Source organism: Narcine bancroftii, chromosome 2 (genome assembly GCF_036971445.1).
Source record: "Narcine bancroftii isolate sNarBan1 chromosome 2, sNarBan1.hap1, whole genome shotgun sequence".
Taxonomy (NCBI): domain Eukaryota; kingdom Metazoa; phylum Chordata; class Chondrichthyes; order Torpediniformes; family Narcinidae; genus Narcine; species Narcine bancroftii.
In genome coordinates this window covers 185,965,526-185,987,529 of record NC_091470.1, presented here as the reverse complement: position 1 = coordinate 185,987,529, position 22,004 = coordinate 185,965,526, and the positions used below count along the sequence as shown (strand labels likewise).

General features: G+C 45.9%; 1 protein-coding gene across 1 annotated transcript in view; it reads right to left on the bottom strand.

Moving 5' to 3' along the window:
• LOC138753014 (tenascin-X-like) overlaps window positions 1–22,004 on the bottom strand; it is a 161,621-nt gene that overhangs the window by 99,404 nt on the left and 40,213 nt on the right. The window contains exons 35-40 of the mRNA XM_069915608.1: window positions 10,047–10,337; window positions 8,549–8,830; window positions 6,604–6,885; window positions 4,216–4,506; window positions 3,208–3,498; window positions 1,917–2,207 (exon numbers count right to left, since the gene is read on the bottom strand). Coding sequence (XP_069771709.1) covers window positions 1,917–2,207; window positions 3,208–3,498; window positions 4,216–4,506; window positions 6,604–6,885; window positions 8,549–8,830; window positions 10,047–10,337 — 1,728 coding nt within the window. The remainder of the gene's footprint in view (window positions 1–1,916; window positions 2,208–3,207; window positions 3,499–4,215; window positions 4,507–6,603; window positions 6,886–8,548; window positions 8,831–10,046; window positions 10,338–22,004) is intronic.

Genomic DNA, 22,004 nt, shown 5'->3' with positions numbered 1-22,004 from the left:
CTAGTGACAACATTTTACTGGGAATGTTGCTTAAATAGGACTTAAAGCATTAAAGAGGACCCTTTCCATACAGAATACAGGATCTTTGACTCTCTACCATCAGGAAGGAAGTACAGGAACATCAAAATCAGGACCGCCAGGTTGGGAAATACCTTCTTCCTGCAGGCTGTGAAATTGATGAATGGTATTCTATAATAGTTAATTAGCCCTATAGATTTATTTTTAGCGGTTAGGGCAACGCTGGTGTGGCGCCCTGACCTGGGTTTGAATTCGGTGCTGATTGTTTGAGCGTTCTTCCCATGTCTGCTTGGGTTTCATCCAGGTGCTCTGGTTTCCTCCCCACCATTCAAAAACATACGGGGGTTGTAGGTCAATTGGTTGTAATTGGGTGGCACGGGCTCATGGGCCGGAAGGGCCCTGTTACCATGCTGTAGGTCTAATTATAAAAATTAAAAATATATCTGTATGTCTGTGTATTGTGTCCAGAGGCTTCACTAGGGTTGGTGTCACCCAGAGTGGTAACTCATAGTGTCACCTCCCCCTGCCCCATCGACCTCATTCCGTTCCAGACCTTAGTGGTTCTTTGTACCAATGTTACATGTAAAAAGCAATTCCCGTATATCACTGAATGTAACGGCGACAGCAGTGAGATAAAACACCCAAAGGTTTGATAAAAGCAGTGACTATAAAGACACCGGCAGCAACAAAAACAACAGTGCTTGCTTGTGGCGCGCGCAGGCAAAACCACGTGATTCAAAGCATTGTTGTCATTGGTTAATAACGACGGCTTTAACCGGAGGTTCAGAAAGTAAATGAGCATCGAGTTTTAGCCTTGTAGGTACATTGATACACGTAAGCTGGGCTGACGAAAAATCTTTTTGTTGTTATAAGTGATGACAGGGATATATTTATAAAAAATAATAAATTTCTGCTGAAACACTGCAGAAAAACTTTATAGACAGTCATTTTTGGTGTCACTCCCTCTGAGGGTGTCACCTGGTGCAGTCTGCTCCCCTCCCAGTGATGGTGTGTGTAAGTGTGTGCACTGGGGACCGGAGAATCGCTGTTTCATCGGGTTGTACATGCACAGTTAGATGATCATGAACTTGAGATTCATCACAATCTCAGTTAATAATGGAGTATGTCCATGGGTCTCAAAGGCATGGTCCTCTCTCTGCTCCAGAATAGACTGCATCCAGCAAACTCCCATTTCAAGTGGTAACTCCTGCGTCCTTCTGCAACTTGGATCTTGTGACATTCCCCAACTTGAATGGCTTTGTCATTGGGGGGCAGTTGCGCAGACCCCAAACCTCTTAAACATTGGGAGGGAGGATTAAAAAAATTTGGTAGATATTTATGGGTCAGCACAACATGGTGGGCTGAAAGGCCTGTAATTGCTGTCCCAACTCATATCTCCTTCCTTGGCCAAGCTCTTGATCCCTTGCCTCAAGGTCGAAATCTGTGGTCACCTTAACCCTGCCACACCCCTGGCTGTTTGGACGTGTGGCCAAGACAGACGTGAAAGGAATGATTTGCTCCAAGTTGTGCAGATATTTCCACACTAATTCACAGATTTTCAGTGCAAATCTGTGGCAGTAACATAAAAACACAAAGCTGGCATAACTCGGCGGGTCAAGCAGAGTATTTTATATCGCAAAGGTAAAGATACCAAGGTTTTGGGATTGAGCCCTTCATCAAGTTATGGTCATCATATAAAGTACAGTACTTGGCCTGCCGTGTTTCTCCAGCTTTGTGTTTTTACTAGAACCACGGGGTCAGCAGACTTTTATGTTTTTACTACCAATGGCAGTAATGACCCAAGCACCTCAGCCAAGTTTGTGGCGCATCCCCAAAATGGTGAACGGTAGATAGAGAGACTTGATAACATTGAGGGAGACTGGACAGATCGACAATACCTGTGGTGGTGACATGGGCGGTGAGGGGCTGGGAGTGCACAGACCCCTTGATCCCGTAGACATAGACGGTGTATCTGGTGGAGGGTCGGAGCCGCATGATGAGGTACCCTCTCTTCCCACCAGCCACCGTGACATTCCGCGTCTCCTGCGTTCCCTGCTCCCTATACTGGATCAGGTAAGAGTCAAAGGTTCTGTCTGGGGTCCAGGAGAGGCGGATGGAGTTGGCTGTGACGATCGGAGGTGACAGGCTGCCCAGTCTCTCTGCAGTCGCAGGAACTTTGTCTTCAGAAGCTAAAACAGAGAGATTGAGGAATGAGGGAACGTGAAGCTCATCTCCACTGTCCGTGCTGATTCCCAACTTGGGAAATGGCCATCCAAGTCACCCCTTGCAGCACCAGAACTTGGGGCTCCTATCAGAATGTCATAAATTCTACCTACACAATGTCTCTGGACGTGAAAAGTGAGAACACAGTTAATGTAGCGGCTAGCGCCACGCAATTCCAGCACCAGTGACCCACGGTTTAATTAAACCCAGTCTGTCACTGACGTTCACCCCGTGTTTGCCTGAGTTTCCTCTGGATGCACTTGTTTCCTCCCACCCTTCAAAACATACGTGTTTTGAGGTTAACTGGTGTATATGAGCAGTAATGGTTTGTGGAATTTAGGAGAACATAGGGCTGTATCTCATTGAATCATTTTGAATGTTTAAAGGCATGGACAGAATAGATGTAGAAACATTGATTCCCAAGGTGGGAGAGTCTAGGCCAAGAGGGCACAGCCTGAGGATTGAAGGGTATCCGCTTAGAACAGAGATGTGCAGGAATTTCTTCAGACAGAAGGTAGTGAATCTATGGAATTTGTTGCCACAGGTGGTTGTGGAGGCCGGATCATTGTGTGTATTTAAGGGAGAGATTGATAGGTTCTTGATTAGCCAGGACATCAATGGTTATGGAGAAAAGGCCAGACAGTGGGGCTGAGTGGGGAAATAGATAAACTCAAGAATGAATGACAGGGCTTACTCGATGGGCCGAATAGCCTATTTCTGCTTTTGTGTCTCATGGTTGTCAGGCCTGTTGCCATACTATATACATACATTTATCATTTAATGCAGGGTCAACACCCCAGTTTGTACAGATTTCCTAAGGTAATTCACAGCACTTCTTGCACATCCCTGTTGAGCTAACGGTCCTGGCCGCCACTGCCAGATTACGGATGTGTCCCTGAAACTCAAAGGAAAAAGACAGAGAAAGGGACACATTCCATTGAGATGGTCCGGACTGTTCCACAATACCTGTGGTAGTGGCGTGGGTGGTGAGGGGCTGGGTGCTCACAGACCCCGTGATCCCGTAGAGATAGATGGTGTATCTGGTGGAGGGTTGGAGCCCCACGATGAGGTAACCGCGCTTCCCGCCAGCCACCGTGACGTTCTGGGTCTCCTGCGTTCCATGGACCCTGAACTGGATCAGGTAGGAGTCGAAGGTCCTGTCTGGGGTCCAGGAAAGGCGGATGGAGTTGGCTGTGACGATAGGAGGTGACAGGCTGCCCAGTCTCTCTGGAGTCACGGGAACTTTGTCTTCAGTAGCTAAAACAGAGAGATTGAGGAATGAGGGAATGTGAAGCCCAACCCCACTGACGGTGCTGATTCCCAGCCTTGGGACTGGCCATTTGAATCATCCCTTGGGGCATCTGAACTTGGGGCTCCTATCAAAACATCATCAATTCTACTGAGAAGGATGGACAGAGTAGATGTAGACGTTTCCCTTGGTGGGAGAGTCTAGGACAAGAGGGCACAACTTCAGGATTGAAGGCCATCCACTTAGACCAGAGACGCGGAGAAATCTTTTCTGACTGAGGGTGGTAAATCTGTGGAATTTGCTGCCACATGTGGTTGTGGTGGTTATTGTACATATTTATGGCAGAGATTGGCCGGTTCTTGATTAGCCAGGCCATCAAAGGTTATGGGGTGAAGGCCGGGCAGTGGGGCTGAGTGGGAAAATGGAATTAGCTTATGATTGAATGCTGGGGATTACACGATGGTCTGAATGGCCTATTTCTGCTTCTATGTCTCATGGACGTGGCCTGTTAACATGCTGTATATCTAAATTTATCATTTAATGCAGGATCAACACCCCAGTTTGTACAGATTCCCTGAGGTAATTCACAGCACTTCTTGCACATCCCTGTTGAGCTAACGGTCCTGGCCACCACTGCCAGATTACAGATGTGTCCCTGAAATTCAAAGGAGAAAGATAGAGAAGAGACACCTTCCTTTGAGATGGTCCGGACTACTTCACAATACCTGTGGTAGTGGCGTGGGTGGTGAGGGGCTGGGTGCGCACAGACCCCGTGATCCCGTAGAGATAGATGGTGTATCTGGTGGAGGGTCGGAGCCCCACGATGAGGTACCCTCTCTTCCCTCCAGCCACCGTGACGTTCTGGGTCTCCTGCATTCCATGGACCCTGTACTGGATCACGTAGGAGTCGAAGGTCCTGTTTGGGGTCCAGGAGAGGCGAATGGAGTTGGCTGTGATGATCGGAGGTGACAGGCTTCCCAGTCTCTCTGGAGTCGCGGAATCTTTGTCTTCAGAAGCTAAAACAGAGAGATTGAGGAATGAGAGAACGTGGAGCCAATCTCCACTGTCTGTGCTCATTCCCAGCCTTGGGGAATGGCCATCCAAGTCACCCCTTGGAGAATAATAACTTGGGGCTCCAATCAGAACATCATCAATTCTACCTTTGCAGTGTATCTATGGACATGAATGATTACAACACAGTTAATGTATGCCAACCAATTTACCCCCAATTAACCTACAACCCCCGGTACGCTTTTTTTGATTGGTGGGAGGAAACCGGAGACCCCTGGTGAAATCCCACACATACATGGGGAGAACATATAAACTCTCTATAGACTTGTTACCGCCACTCTATTACAGTGCCAGTACTCTGTGTCCGAATCAAGCACCGCCTGTGACCGACATAGGTTCCCTCCCACCCTTCAAAACATATGGGGTCTGTAGGTTAACTGGGGTATTAGAGCAGCAAGGCCTCGTGGAATTTATGAGAGCGAGGGGGATCTCATTGAAATCTTTTTAATGGTGAATGGCGTGGTCAGAGAAGATGTAGAAATGTAGTTTCACATGGTGGGAGAGTCTAGTGAAGGACACAAATTTAGGATTGAAGGGCACCCACAGAGCAGAGATGTGGAGGAATTTCTTCAGCCAGAGGGTGGTGGAATTTGTTGCCACGGGCGGTTGTGGAGGACAGTGGGTGTATTTAAGGCAGAGATTGATAGGTTCTTGATTAGCTGGGGGTATCAAAGGTTACAGGGAGAAGGCCGAAAAGTGGGGCTGACTGGGGGAATGGATCAGCTCATGATTGAATGGTGTGGCATACCCGATGGGCTGAATGGCCTATTTCTGCTCCTGTGTCCCATGGTCTTATGGCCTGCTACTCTTCTGCACATCTAAATTTATCATTTAAATTTATAACATTGCCTTGAGATTTTAGCAGGATCGAGGAAAGTCCAGGTTTAATATTCAGGACTTTCATCTGGGAGTCAGAGGGGTTTAATAGCTCCAGGTCTGAATGGTTGGTTCTGGGAACTACATCCAATATTTGGGCTGGGTCTCAGGAGATTTTGACATGGAGGAGGGAGAGGGATGGTTTGGAAGATGCAATGATACTGGTTAAATTAACTTAAAAAAAACACAAATGTGCTGGAGAAACTGAACAGGTCACACATATACTGGACAAAGGGAGCCAGGTTCAAAACGTTCGTTACCTTTTTACTTCCTGTGGGTACTGCGTGACCCGTTGAATTTCTCCAGCACGTTTGTGTACTGCACTGGACCCCGGCATCTGCAGACTTTCTCGTCCAAACACACTAGACAACGTTATGGGCACGTGGCAACAAGTTGGAATGTGGAATTTGGTCCCAAACTGAAGGCGGGATAAATTATAGAAACAGAATTGCTTCCCTGTGTCCCATTTCCCCCATGGAAACCCCACATGCGTTACCAAGGGAAGTGACCTGCATAAACAGTCTGTCCCAAGGTCTGTTTTTCATGCTTTTGACCTATCGATCAACCCCACATTGAACATTTGGGTCTCGTAAGAGACTATTAGACATAAGAGCAGAAATAGGCTATTCAGCCCATCGAGTCTGCCCTGCTATTCCATAGAGCTGTTCCACTTTCCCACTCAGCCCCACAGCCCGGCCTTCTTCCTAGAATCTTTGGTTAATCAAGAGCCTATCAATCTCTGCAATGATCCGGCCTCCACAACAGGCTGTGGCAACAAATTCCACAGGTTCTCCACCCCCTGACTCAAGACATTCCTCCGCATCTCCCTTCCAAGCAGAAGCTCTTCGATCCTGAACCTGAGCCACAGGTTCCGGTATTTCCACCTCAAACATCTAGTGTTCCCTCAAAGCCACCCTCCTTGTTGGGGCTGAAACTTTTGGCCTAACGAACCAAATATTTGTTCGCTGATCACCCTGGGTTGACTCGACATGGAATGTGATGGGCGATTTATCGAAGAGAGATGGCGGATGAACATCATTCTAATTCTGTTTAGTTGGTATTCTTGATATTAATTCTCAATTTTTTTCCCATTTTGCTACCAGCTTTCTGCCCTGTTCCTGAAAATATGTGGAGACATATTCACATTGTGGCCTGCTCCACAGTACCTGTGGTGGTGATGTGGGTGGTGAGGGGCTGGGTGCGCACCAACCCAAAGATCCCATAGAGATAGATGGTGTATCTGGTGGAGGGTCGGAGCCCCACGATGAGGTACCCTCTCTTCCCGCCAGCCACCGTGATGTTCTGGATCTCTTGTGTTCCCTGGACCCTGTACTGGATCAGGTAGGAGTCGAAGGTTCTGTCTACGGTCCAGGAGAGGTGAGTCGAAGTGGCGGTGGTATTGGCGGCTGACACACCGCCCAGCCTCACTGGGCCTTTCCCCGTGGTAGCTGCAGATATAAAGAGAGATCAACTAAGCGAGCCTTCCCAAATGAGGACAGTCCAAAAGGATTGATCAATTTCCCTGGATTTAAGGTGGTCCCTTGGGAAGCACTGGAATGGGATTTACACTATGAATTCCCAGAATGTTTGAGGAGTCCGTAAGTGAGGGCAGAGCTTGAAGGTTGTACTGCCAGTCAACCACAATCAGACAGAGAATCATGATGAATAGGCTTTAATCACCTTAAAGTGTCAGCACAGCTTGCATGTTGCTGGCCCGGTCCCAAGGCAGGCACTGAGGGAGGGGTTTGGCTGTTACAACCTTTATGGGGATATCTGGGAAGGAGGAGTCACAGGTTCAGGGGGTGGGCAAGCCCATACATACATAGTGGTCGCATCACAATGGTGAGAAGCAGAAATGAAGAAGAATTTCTTCACTCAGATTTGGGAATGTTTGGACTTCTCTTCCCAAAGAGTTGGTGCCTCAGTTTATTTTCACTTCAGAGACCCCAACAGGCCCATCTGGTCCATGAGCCTGTGCCATCCAATTATACCCCAATTAACCTACCCACCCCGTACATGTTTGGAACAGGGGAGGAAACCAGAGCACCTGGAAGGAAATCAGACAGGTGGCAGGGAGAACGTGCAAACTCATTACAGACCATGGTGAATTCAAACCTGGGTCGGCGGTGCTGACCGCCACGTTAACCGTGCTGCCGTTAACCATGAACTTTGAGGGAATGAAAGGGCACGGGGTGTGGGTGCAGGCCAGGAGGTAGAAGGTCAGGCAGGAATGGCAGAGCCAGCATAAAGTCATCAAAATGGCTGAGAAGAGAAGATCCCTGGGACATCCCTTTCCTCTACTGATGACATTCACTGGAGACGTTGCTTAAATTTAAAATCTATTTTGAATTTTGGCCCACAAGCTTGTGCCACCCAATAAACCAACAACCTTCCCCAGAACATTTTGAATGGTGGGAGGAAACTGGAGCCACCCCCGGGGAAAAACCCATGCAGAGACAGAGAAAATGTGCAAACGCCTTACAGACAGTGCGAGATTCAAACCCTGCTCTCGATCACTGGTGCTGTAACGGTGCTGCACTAAATGTTAAGCCAACCGAGATTGGGCTCAAAGAATTATGGAGGACCCTTTCCATCCAGCACACAGGATCTGTGACCCCCCCCCCCCCCCCCCACCCTACTATCAGGAAGGAGGGACAGGAGCATCAAAATCAGGACGACCAGGCTGGGGAATAGCTTCTTCCTGCAGGCTGTGAGATTGATGAACATTACCTGTAACCAAGTAAAATATTTAGCTATCTTAATGAATACATGTGATTACTATGTACTGAGCATTGAGAGTGCCCCACGTACCAGAGAAAAGCTGTTTCATCCAGTTAGATGAGAATAAACTTGAACCTGAGTGACTTAATAGCCATCTTTCCTCCAGGGTGCTGGAAGGGGATATTGTCCCACGTTGCATTGACCCCCCAGTCCCTGTCTCCTTTCCCCATGCTAGGCCTTGGGCCTCAGCTAAAGACTAGCTTGAGGCACCTCCCCCTGGCAGCTTCCGAGTTCTCCCATTAGGGAGAGAGTCGATGGCAGATGTGCATGCGAGGAAAGCAAGGGGGGAAATCCAGCGCCCTCCCCAATGCACTGGCTGTAGCTCAGTACCTGGTATGGCGATGACACGGCTGAGAGGTCTGGTCCGCTGGCCGTTCACCAGGCCATGGACGTAGACTGTGTACTTGGTGCCGGGCTGAAGGTCCATGAGGGTCAATGCCCGCCGTCCGCCGTCTGTTGTGACATTCTGCGTCACCCCACTGATGTGTTCTTTGTACCGCACCAGGAAGGCATCAAAGCCTCTCTCCGCCTTCCAGACCAGGCGGATGGAGTCTGTGCTTACCCTGGAGACCGACAGGCTCCATAGCTTTTTGGGCTTCACCTTGCCTTTTACTGTGGAAACAAAACACACACAAGGGTCTTTGACTGGGCCTGAGACGGGAGTGATCTCTTTCCATTGGATACACTTCTCTGTGGGGTTCAGGATGAGGGGTGGTGCATAAGAACATAAAAAAATAGGCCATTAAACCCATTGAGCCTGTTCCCACTTTCAATGAGAGATCATGGCTGATCTGATTTAAACTTAAAAATTTAAATTTAGACATACTGTGCATAACAGGCCCTTCCGGACCATGAGCCCACTACACCGAATTGACCTACAACCCCGGTATGTTTCGAACGATGGGTGGAAACTAGAGGCCCCGGGAAAACCCACGCAGACACGGGGAGAACGTACAAACTCCTTACACGTAGCTCAGGGTTCAAACCCCGGTCCTGATCACTGGCTTATCTCTGTCTTTCATAATTTTATACATTTCTACAAGATCCTCTCTCATTCTTCTAAATTCCAACGAGTCCAGTCCCAGATGACTCAATCTCTCCTCATAGGCCAAGCCCCTCATCTCTGGAATCAACCTGGTGAACCTCCTCTGCACTGCCTCCAAAGCCAGTCCATCCTTCCTCAAGTCAGGAGACCAGAACTGCATGCAGTTCTCCTGATGAGGCCACACCATTACCTTGCACAGTTGCGTCAGAACCTCCCTGCTCTTAAATTCAATCCCTCCAGCAAAGAAGGCTGATATTCCACTTGCCTTCTTGATCGCCTGCTGCACCCGCAAACCAACCTTTTGTGATTCATGCACAAGTACTCACAAATTCTTCTATAGGTCCTGTGTATGAGGACTGTGGTGTAGGTCCTATGTGTAATGACTATATAGATCCTGTATGTGAGTACTGTGTATATTCTGTGTATGAGGGATGTGTGTGAGGACTGTGTAGATCCAGTGTTTGAGGCTGTGTAGATCCAGTGTGTGAGGGATATATAAATCCCATATGTGAGACTGTGTAGAGAGCAAAGACTATTGCTGAAAGATTATCTCAGTCTGAAACACAGTAAATGAACGATGTGACCAAGGCCAGCTTGTTGAACCTTGAAGACGGGCCCAGGCCTGAAACGCCAGTGACATATCTTTATTTCCTATGGGCGCTGCACGACCCAAGTTCCTCTGTGATTTGACTGGCTTGTTGAGCTCACATTAAATGTGTTAGGTGCAAAGTTCCCCGAAGACATTGGTGTTTGGTTTCCGCCACCCTTCGGTTAAAGCCATACCTTTGGTGGTTACCACAGCGGTGAGGGGCTTGCTGTGCTCTCTGGGAGATACCCCGTAGACACGGATGGTGTAGGCGGTGCCAGGGCTGAGATCTTTGATCACCACAAAACGGCGGTCCCCCGTCACCGAGAGGTTCCGCATCACCTCTGAGCCTTGCACTCCGTACAGGATGAAAAATGAATCGAAGACCTTCTTCATCTTCCAAGAGATTCGGAAGGAACCGGTGGTGATGTTGGAGAGAGAGAGGGTGTCCGGTTTGATGGCCTCACTTGGCTGTACCTGGTCCTTCTCTGTGGAGTAAAGATACATTACTGGGTACTGAAGATTTGGAAGGAGTGTTGTTGATCAATAGGGATGGGGTTCATGGCATGAGCTGATAGAGATGGAAGAATCAGAACTGAAGATTCAAGATTCAATTGTCATGTAATAATACATTAAAATATAACATACATGATTTACTTCAACTTCCATTTGCCGTAAGGCAAACAAAGAGTCGTCATTAGAATTGCCTGGCACCCCTGACAATAGGAGAAAGAGAAGCAAAAAAGAGTCCCTTCAGAGACACTGAGCATCCGTGGATTCGCCTCCAGTGCTCCCGCTGCCTCTGCTGCCGCACGGACTCCCGATCGATCGATGGACCATCGACCACCTTGAGCTCCAGGTCCAAACTTCCAATGCGATCAGGAAGCCTTGAGCGCCTGAGGACCCCTCAGGAGCCCTTCTAGGCCTCAGCACCCTCTCGAATCCCGGTTCTGATACCTGGTTCCCATGAGCCAGTCTTCAGCAGCCCGCAATCCGGGTGGACCCTTCGACCGCGTTACTAACAGCCCACAGCTTGTGTGGGTCCTTCGGCAGCTCAGCCCCTCACTGGTACGCTGCCTTGGTCACCTTCTCTGTAGGGTCTTCTCCTCTGCTCCTCCTTCTCAAGAGGGGTAGGGGGATTGTTCTTCCCGTTTCTGGTGATCTGCCCTGGTCCAATGCTCCCCCCGGAGTCTGCAACCCCTTATGGTTCACTACAGGCATCACCATCTTGGGCACAGTCCTCCGCGGCTACAGGAGTATAAAAAAACAACTTTGGCTCCTTTCACAGACCATTTATATCCCGCACAGAGCCAACAGCATCAGTTTTGGGTGGTTGGACCCTGTGGAGCAGCGCTGTGTCTCTGCTCTCTGCTCCCTGCTCTTCTGGGTCCACACTAGCAGTAACTTTACTGTTACCACACTCCACTGAATGGAACAAAAGCTGACAGGGCACGTCTGCCCGTGAGTTGGTGGAGAAGGGGAGCATGGAGAACATAGCAGTTAGCACAACAGTGCCAGCCAACCATATTCGAATCCCGCATTGACTGTAAGGAGTTTGTGAGCTCTCCCCATGCCTGCACGCATTTCCTCTGCATGTTCCAGTTTCCTCCCACCCTCCAAAAATTAAAGTTTAAAATTTAGAGATAATACAGCACAGTAACAGGCCAATTGGCCCATGAGTCTGTGCCACCCACATACCTCAATTAACCTACGGCTTCCGTGCATTTGGAAAGGTGGAGGGATACCAGAGAGCTTGGAGGAAACCCACGCAGGCACGGGGAGAACATACAAACTTTACAAACAGTGCCAGATTTGAACCTGGGTCACTGGTGCTGTAAGAGTGTTGCACTAACCACTACTCTAACCATGCCGCCCAGAAGGGCCTATTACCACACTGTATATCTATATTTAATTTTTAAACATTAATAATTAACAAAAAAAAATGGGCCCACTGATGCAAGGCAATCGTTGGGACAGAATGAAAGAGCCAAAGTTCCCTCCATTGTGGAAAAATCTCAGCGGACGAGGAAGTCACAAATGTTGTGATCCATGTACTAGGAAGGTAGAAAACTGAAAACAGGACTGGTTAGCCTGACACCCCGACGTTGGAAAAATGCTGGATCCTTTTCAAGAATCATGGCATGTTCGAGCAGTGTTTATGAAAGGGAAATCATGTTGACAAATTTATTACAGAGCAGGGGCATAGATATAATGCCTTTGGATTTGCAGACGGTATTCCAGGAAGTTCCAATTGAAAATTTACTCCACGCGTGGAATCGGAACGAAAATATTTGCATGGATTGAGGATTGGCTGACTGACGTCAAACAGAGAGCCAAATAACTTCCAGCAAGGTAATCTCACTCACAGGAGGTTCACTAGGAAGATTCCAGGAATGAAAGGATTATCATATGAGGAGTGTTTGACACTTCTTCACCTGTACTTGTTGGAATTTATGAGAGTGAGAGGGGATTTAATTGAAACATTTCGAATGTTGAAAGGCATAGACAGAGCAAATGTAGAAAGGTTGTTCCCCTGGTGGGAGAGTCCAGGGCAAGAGGGCGCAACTTCAGGATTGAAGGACGTCCGCTTAGAACAGAGATGCGGAGGATTTTCTTCAGCCAGAGGGTGGAGAGACTGTGGAATTTGTTGCCACAGGCGGTTGCTGAGGCCGGGTCATTGCATATATTTAAGGCAGAGATTGATAGGTTCTTGATCAGCCAGGGCATCCAAGGCTGGGCAGTGGGGCTGAGAGGGAAAATGGATCAGCTCATGATTTAATGGCAGGACAGACTTGATGGGCTGAATGGCCTATTTCTGCTCTCATGCCATCTGGTCTGACTCATGGATATGTGTGGTGGAGCCACCGGTACTGATTTTTGGTACCCCAACCTCTCCGGTTCCACTGTTTCCAGTTCTTTACCAAGTCGCAGTTTTCTTTATTCCCCACCCTTCCCCCCTCCCACTGATCATTCCCTCCCTTCACCAGCTTCTCTACAGTACCCTTTCGCCTCTCTGCCACTCCTCAGCTTTTCTTGATCCCCCCCGTAAGATACCGTGAGATACTTGAAATCACCCCATCCTAGTACAAACCCAAAAATGCTGGAGGAACTCAGAAGGTCTTGTAGCATCCATAGGAGGTAAAGATATATAATCGACATTTCGGGCCTGTCAAGGTAGGGTGGGGGAGGAGGGAAGAAGGGGCAAGGGGAGGAGCATGGTTCAACAGGCAAGAGATCACAATTGGCCAGCCTCCAGCAGCCTGCAGCCCATGCTGGTTCTCCAACTAAAATTCATCAGCCGATGAACCCCTCGCTGGTCCGCTGTAGTGGTCACCTTTCATGTAGGGTCCTTCAGCTGCTCAGCCCCTTACTGGTCCGTTGCTGTTGTCATCATCCAGTAAGGTCTATCGGCCGCTGAATCCCTTGCTGGTCCGCTGCCATGGGTCACTGTCTAGTAGGGTCATCCATGCATCTCTAATTTAGAATGTGACACACATGAAATTCTTTAACCTTTTCTACCATAAGGAAGACTGAGAGTCACCACTTTGTCTAGTGCCCTTCACAGAAATGAGGACCCAGCGAGGATCGAACTCACGACCACTGGTGTACAAGGCCAGTGCTCTAACCACTGAGCTATTGGAGGTGTTCTCTCCTGTTTTTGGTCCTCTGCATTGCTCTGCTGCTCCCTCGGAGTCTGCAACTCCTCGAAAACAGGCGCTGCCATCTTGGGCCCAGAATTCAATGGTTGAACTCTGCAAGCCTCGTTGCCCCTGGATACTAACGGACCTCGGGATGTCTGCAGTTTAATTGCTGGAGCCGGCTCTTCCTGGTGTTTATTCAAGAAAGCTGGAGAGTCTGACAAGAGATGAAGGAAGCAGGATGGAATGCAGTGCCCTAAATACCGACAGCTGCAAGGCATCACCAGGAAATGACCCTGGTGACAGATGGAAAAAGAAAATCCTTCTTTCCGCCAGCTCAGCACAGCGCAACCCCACAATACAGGCCTGCACAATTGCCTGCCTCACCACCCAGTGGGGTCATTAGGGTTGGGATACCCGGTGCGGTAACTCATGGTCTCACCCCACCAAATAGACCTCCCGTATCAGACTATACAGAATCTTTGGTAATGTTTTTGTACTAATGTTACGAACTAGATCAGCTGTAACAGTAATAAACCAAGACAATGGTTTTTAATCAAATAATTTTTATTAATAATTATTAATAACTCTTCTTACTGAACTCTAAAGTTGACCCCACTATGTGCAATGTGTGTGTGTGTTAAAACCCAAACCACTCCAGTTTAATCTTGATTCAAGAGATGATTTTTAAAGTTCAGTCTCAGAAAGCTTCTGTGTTGAAACTCAGAGTCCTGACAGCTATTCAAAAAGCAATTATGGAGTAAGTGTGAGGCTTCCAATTTCTTTAAATTGTTGCTCCAAAGCAATAATGAAGTATGTTGAAACATCAAGTTATCAGACATTCTTTAAAACTCATGCATTTCTTTTGAGGAGTTTTTTTCAGAGCAATGTTTCTTCATACCAACAATTTTCTCTCCCTTGCATGGAGGTTTTGGAATCTGTGTTCCACAATACATCTGCTCTCTCTTCCAAAGAGACAGCAAAATGGCTATTTTCTTCCACGATAATTTCACAAACCCAGACAAGGGTTAAACCAAGTGGTCAAATAGGAAAGGACTGCCCTCTTTATCTTAAAGACACAGTCAGAAGTGGTCTTCCTCCTTCAAGAGCCACTTATTTTTTGTTCCCCTTTGTCCAGGAATAACATGTAACAGCACCATTTCTGGTTACTATGTTTCGATCCTGTCTTAGTCACAGGATGGCCAACTTCTTCTGCCCAAAATGCCTCTGGTTCCAGTAATAACTTTATCTCCAAAAGTCTCATCACATGACACGTGATATCATTTCTGTTTCATTTCTCTAAAAGCATGAATCATGGCAGATGGCCTTCTGAAGTCACTTCACATATATGAATATGCCTGAGATCGTCTGATCTCGGAAGGTAAGCAGGCTCAGGGCTGTTCAGTACTTGGAGGGGAGACCGTCTAGGATCACCCGGTGCTGTAGCTTTCTGTGAGGGGCGCTGGACAAAATGGTGACTCTCTGTCTGCCTTATGGTGGACAAAAGTTAAAAAAATTCATGTATGTTACATTTTAAATGTAGTATTACAATAATGGAACCTTTATACCTTTATATACTAAAAGCATCTCTGTCTACTTAGAGCCACTTTAAAAGTATGAATTATGAGCCAACGGACTCCAAACTGTCTGTTGATCAGCTGGCAGCTGCTTCTGATCAAACATCTATTGTTTTGAGTTCTTAATGTAGAACAGTCACAAAACTTTTAAGACTGTTTGCAGTTCTGAATTGGCAGACCTCTCAAGCAAACAAGCTTCCAGCAGAACAATACATTAACAGACTTTTTGTCTTTGAGATCAGCCAGCTTCCACTTCAAAAGGACTCTCTGAGAATAATTGTGTCTGTAAAATCTAAATGTGTGAACCTGAATCCAGCCCACAATTCACTCACTAAAATATATATAATTCTATAACTTAACATTAAAGATTAATATTAACACAAATCCGTTACACTCATAAATCGTAATTCCCGTATATCAATGAATGTAGTGGCAATGCGAGTGAGATAAGCAACTAGAAAAATTAAAATGACTCCTTCAAATTACAATATCATACGCACAGTCTAAACGTATTTACATTTACATCATTGCATGTAGTTAAAGTGAAAATTCGGTAAGAAAACAAATACTAATGACCACAAGATTGTAACTAAAACACCAGAAAATTTGACAAAAGCAGCAACTATAAGAACACCAGCAGCAACGAAAACAACAGCGCTTGGTTATAGCACGTGCAGAGGAAACCGCGGGATTCAAAGTCTTGTTGTCATTAGGTAATAATGATAGCTTTGACCAGAACGCATTAGAAGGTTCAAAACATAAATTAAAATTCATCTTCTTTGTGTGCCCGACATTCGCTTTCACAATTTAAGGTTGTATATCGAGCTTACTTTTCTAAAGTTCATTTGGCTAAATTTTACTCAAAGGTTTCCTTGAAAAGTGATGGGTGTAAGACTGTAGAGCACACATGTCAAACTCTGGCCCGTGGGCCAAATTTGGCCCACAAGATCATATTAAATATATCTTAGAGTTGGCCCGCTGGCCGCCGCGCAAGTATAGCACATGCACAGCAGCAAGCACCACCATAGTAGTTTTTAGCACTTCCACAGCAGGCACAGCAGTACACCGATATAGTTAACGGGAAAGTTAATTAGATATTCACAGCAGCGCCGATACAACGGACCCGCCGCCTAGCTACAACGGACCCACCGCCTAGCTACAACGGACCCACCACCTAGCTACAATGGACCTGCCACCTAGCTACAACGGACCCGCCGCCTAGCTCCATGTGGCTGGACGTGGTGGGTCACCTCCGCGTCTCCTTGAGCTTCATCTGTGGGCGGGTGCTGCTGGGCCTCGGACTTTCTGCTGGGGTGGAGGTCGCGGACGAGTTCCACCGCTCTCACGGTATTCCCGGTGAGATGGCGAGACCAGTGGGGACTCAACTTGGGTTGTTGGTGGCGGTTGCGGCAGGCCGAGGCGGGGGCGGAGGAGGGAGAGGGTGTGGGGGGGGGATGCCGCTCGGGTTTGCTGGCTGGGCTGGGGAGGGCTCCCTGCAGACCTCCGCTCCCTGGCATGCTTCTCGGCAACATGCGATCCTTGGCTTAAAGGCTAGAGAGAAATATTATTTATTGAATATTTTATTTCTTATTTGTTAATGCTTCTTATGGAAAGAGTTTAACCAAAACTATTATTAAACATTTATTTTAATAAGAAAAAGTTTAACATTACATATGTTGAGAGAAAACATGCAGATGTTGTTGAAAATTTTCAATAAATATTTAGTTTGGTCCTCGACTTAGTCCAAGTTTTTAATTTTGGCCCTCGGTGAATTTGAGTTTGACACCCCTGCTGTAGAGGGTCCTTTGCTACATATGTTTTGGTTTTGTTCCTCTCTTTTCATTTTTTGGGAAGATAACTTTCATACTTTAGTTCTCAATGTAAATCTGATACCCAATCCTCTAATTTAACATGTCATCTTTTTTGCCTCCCTTATTGCTAGACATTCCATACTGATGAGATGGAAAGATGCTGTCCCTCCTACTTGCACTCAATGGCTATCCGATATGATGACAAACTTTGGAAAAAAAATCAGATGTTCTATTTTAACGGATTTAAATTTTCTAAGTTTATGGGGTCTTGCTATCAATTATTTTCATAATTTATAAGATTACTTGGATCTTGCTTTGTGAGATTGTGTTTTAATGGCAGTGAAATTATATGTTCTTACCAAATAATTCCAGAAGGGAAGGGTACCCCCTTCTTGATCCCCCTCCTGAATTTGTAGAACAGTATAATATTTACTTTTTAAAATCCTTTTCAATTAGCCATGTGTTACAATTATTTAAGTGTTTATTACTTTTTTTCACTCCGTCTGTTATGACATTGATTTTATATATAATAGTTTTATTTTTCTTATATAATGGAGTTTTTCTGTATATTGTTACGGATTGGATTAATAAAATTATGATAAAATATATCTTTAAAAGGTATAGATTGTCGGGGTTTAGTTTAGGTCACACTTCACAATAGACATCTGAGTAACACTTCACAAACAGACAATTCATTTGTAATGCAAGAGTTATGCTGAAGCAGAGACTCCATGTCTACAGTGACTTTGAAGAGTGCCTACGAAGATGTCACAAGTAGGTGTTAATTGGACTGAATTTGTGAAATCGAAATGGACTATTGTCTTCAAGGAACAGATGTCCAGGCTCTGCTTAATCTTTTGTAGATGCCAGCGATCCAAGCCTGGTTGAAGTTTACTGTTCTCAGAGGGGTCATGTGGGTTTGCAAGTAGAGAGAAAAAAACACATGCTATTCTCTTTGAAGAGAGAAAAACAGTCAGTTTACAGCAGGAGTTGGTGTTGGGATCTGCAAATTTTGCAATCCTGCTATAAGACCCCATTTGAAGACAGGTCTTGAGTTCTGAGTTCAGCTTATTCTAAACCCTTGTAGTCAATTACAAGAGGATGTGGCTGGTTCATGTGTTTCTCCTGAAACAGGGGAAAAAGAAGAACTCTCTGTGGTCACCTGGAAGAAGAGGTTATCTTTTGGAAAACCCAAGTTTCTCCAACAAGACATTGAAGTGGCTGATTAAAGGAGATCCATTTATGCATGTGTGTCCAATGTATATCTCTGAAACCAACAAAGACCTTTTGCGGTCACAATTTAAGTTAAAGCCCTGGAGCCTGGTGAAGATCATAAATGTTCAATTCTGTGCACAGTATGAAAATTGCCTGATCCCATTGAGCTTGGAGAAGTGAAAATTGAATGATTGGACAGTGAAGCAAAGAACTTCCCTGAACACATAAACATTACATGCATGTGTGCTTAGAATTAGAAGGGGGCTAAGTGAGGCTAAGTTGTTAGTAGTAATAAATTAAATATTGAGGTTTGAAGAAATTTAAAAACATTTTTGTTTAAGTAACCATTGCCTTGCTGCTGGTTTTTGGAGTCCTCTGGGCTCGTAACAAGATTCTTTTTCCTATATTACCATTGATTAATGGATTCCAGATGCACAATTTCTTTAAAATCCAATAAAAATATTGAAAATAAGTAAATGAGTATCAAGTTTTAGCTGTGTAAGTATATTGATGCATGTCAGCTGGGCTATAACGAATGACAGGGATATTTTTATTTAACAGATTTCTTCAGAAACACTGCACAAAAATTTTATAGACAGTCATTTTGGTGTCACCCCACCCCCCCCCACCCCGATGGTGTCACCTGGTGCGATCTGCAACCCCCCATCAGTGCCACCACTAGGGTTGGGTGGTGGTGGTCGTGGTGGTGGGCTTCATAGAAACATAGAATCATAGAAGATAAGAGCAGGAGTAGGTCATTCGACCCATCGAGCCTGCTCTGCCATTCAACGAGATCATGGCTGATCTTAAAGTTCAGTACCTCGTCCCCGCCTTCTCTCCGTAACTTTAATACCCTTATACTGAAGAAATGTATCTAATTCCCTCTTAAATATATTTAATGAACCTGCCTCTACTGCCCTCTGTGGCAATGAATTCCACAGATTCACCACCCTCTGGGTAAAGAAATTCCTCCTCATCTCGGTCCTAAATGGTTTGCCTATTATCCTCAAACCATGGCCCCGGGTTCTGGATTTTCCCATCTGCATCCACTCTGTCCAGTCCTGCCAGAATTTTATATGTCTCTATGAGATCCCCTCTCAATCTTCTAAACTCCAGCGAGTACAATCCCAATTTGCGCAATCTTTCCTCATAAGTCATTCCTGCCATTCCAGGTATCAGCCTGGTGAATCGCCTCTGCATTCCCTCCATTGCAAGAACATTCTTCCTTAGATAAGGTGACCAAAACTGCACACAATACTCCCAGGTGGGGTCTCACCAAGGCCCTGTACAGCTGCAGTAAGGTATCCTTGTTCCTATACTCAAACCCTCTTGATATGAAGGCCAACATACCATTTGCCTTTTTAACCGCCTGCTGTACCTGCATGCTCGCCTTCAGAGACTGGCGTACAAGTACCCCTAGGTCTCTCTGCACTTCCCCATCTCTTAATCTATTGCCATTCAAATAGTAATCTGCCCTCCGGTTTGTATTACCAAAGTGGATAACCTCACATTTATCCACATTGTAGTGGATTTGCCATGTATCTGCCCAGTCCCTCAATTTATCCAAATCACACTGCAGCTTCCTGACCCCCTCTTCCGTGCACACAACCCCTCCTAGCTTAGTGTCATCTGCAAATTTGGAGATATTACATCCAATCCCCTCATCCAGATCATTAATGTAAATTGTGAACAGCTGGGGTCCCAGTACAGATCCCTGTGGCACCCCACTGGTCACCGCCTGCCACTCAGAAAACGAGCCATTTATCCCAACTCTTTGTCTTCTACCTGCCAGCCAGTTCTCAATCCACATCAATACTTTGCCCCCAATCCCATGAGCCTTGATTTTGGAAGCCAGTCGTTTATGCGGGACCTTATCGAAGGCCTTTTGGAAGTCCAGGTATACCACATCCACTGGCTCTCCCCCATCTATTTTACCTGTCACCATCTCAAAGAATTCCAATAGATTTGTCAAGCACGATTTACCTTTTGTAAATCCATGTTGACTCCGTCCGATCCCTTCTCTGCTAGTCATATGCTCCGCTATTACATCCTTAATAATGGATTCCATCATTTTGCCCACTACTGATGTAAGGCTCACCGGCCTATAATTCCCCGCTTTTTCTCTATCCCCCTTTTTAAATAGTGGGGTAACATTAGCTACCCTCCAATCCATGGGTACTGATCCTGAGTCTAATTTCTGTTAAGACAGTGGCTTCCTTGATTAGTGCAAAAATGTTACAGCGCCAGTGACCTGGGTTCAAATCTGCCGCTACCTCTAAGGAGTTTGCACATTCTCCCCATTTCTGCGTGGGTTTTCCCCTGGGTGCTCCGGTTTCCCCCCACCCTCCAATGATGAGCGGGGTCTGTAGGTTAATTAGTCACATGGGTGTATTTGAATGTGGGCCAGAAACTGTGCCATACCTCGAAAAAAAATATTAAATTTAAATTTTATTTATAGCATGGTAGAAGCTGATTCCAGCTATTTAAACCTGTGCTGCCCAATTACACCCAAATTAACCTGTACTTGGAGAGTGGGAGGAAACTGGAGCACTCAGGGAAAACCCACACAGACACGGGGAGAATGTGCAAACTCTTTAGAGAGTTTGGGACAATGCACAAACTCCTTCCAGATAGGTGCATAATTTGAACCTGGATTGCTGGCGGTGTAACAGTGCTGCGCCAACATCTACGCTGTCCAAGATGAAGCTCCTTCATCTGGATCCACAGCTGCTCTTCCTGGCTTTTACTGCATCATTCTCCCCTTCATTTGCAGGAGTTTCTGTTGTGTATACCTTCCTCAGTGACTCAACACAGCTCCAGGTCAGACCATTAGACTGCTTCTCTCTGTCCCCTCTCTGTCCAAAGCACAACAGCACTTCTGACACCTCCAAGCTTCTGAACCCCCTTCCCTACCACCATACACCATATGGTTTTGCTGTTCATAAATCAATTTCATCGCACTGCCACCCTATATTTAACTCTTCCATTTCCCTTTCTCAACCAATATTACGTGACCACTAATATTTTTCCAAAAGGTTTGCCTCCTGAAAAAAAAATTGGGATTCTGAGAGATAACTTCAAGCTGAACATAAAGATAATTTCAGATTTCCTGTGTCACGTAGGAAGTTGGAGAAACATTAAATGAACTTCCATTAAATTTAGCATGTATAATTGCATCCTGATGCTCACAGGTTGACTGCACATGTTGCATAATCAAAGTGAGGACCCCAGAGTTTATCTGGATCACCAATTGTACAGCTGAAGTAGAACTCATAGGCTTTCTCAATAAGTGCAGTCATGCTGTGTCTTTGAGCCTTAAATGTATTCTCACCACAAATGTAACAGAATTTCTGTATTGAATCTTCCTGAAGACAATAAATGTCATTGGTGCGTACACTCACTGTGCTGTTGCCTGAAGAACATGTGCATCAACATGCATTCAATCTATATCAATGTAATGCACAGCAGCTGTATATGTGAGCTGTTTTTATAGCCTGTCTGCATCTATCCTGACTAACCATGCCCAGACCTAAGACAATACTTGCACTAAGTACTTGCCCAGGCAAGTGTGGACTGACCAAAACAGATTGCTTTGTGGGCAATATACTAGTAGACTTAAAATATGACAGGAAATGACAAAAATAGGCTATACAGATATGCCCCGTTTTACCAATAGTCGCTTTTACCAAGAAAGCCATGTTCGCTTTTACGAAAGGATTTGAATAGGTTTTCGCTTTTATGTAAATAACCTCCAATAGTAGTGAATAAATCTTCATTTTACACCATTTCGGCTCACGAAAGGTTTCATAGGAATGCTCGAGTTTTGTAAAGCAGGGTATACCTGTAACTAAAAAACAGTACATGATGGAAGGTTTTAAGATTATTTTCGTGATTAGCAGCCTAGAATCCTTAAG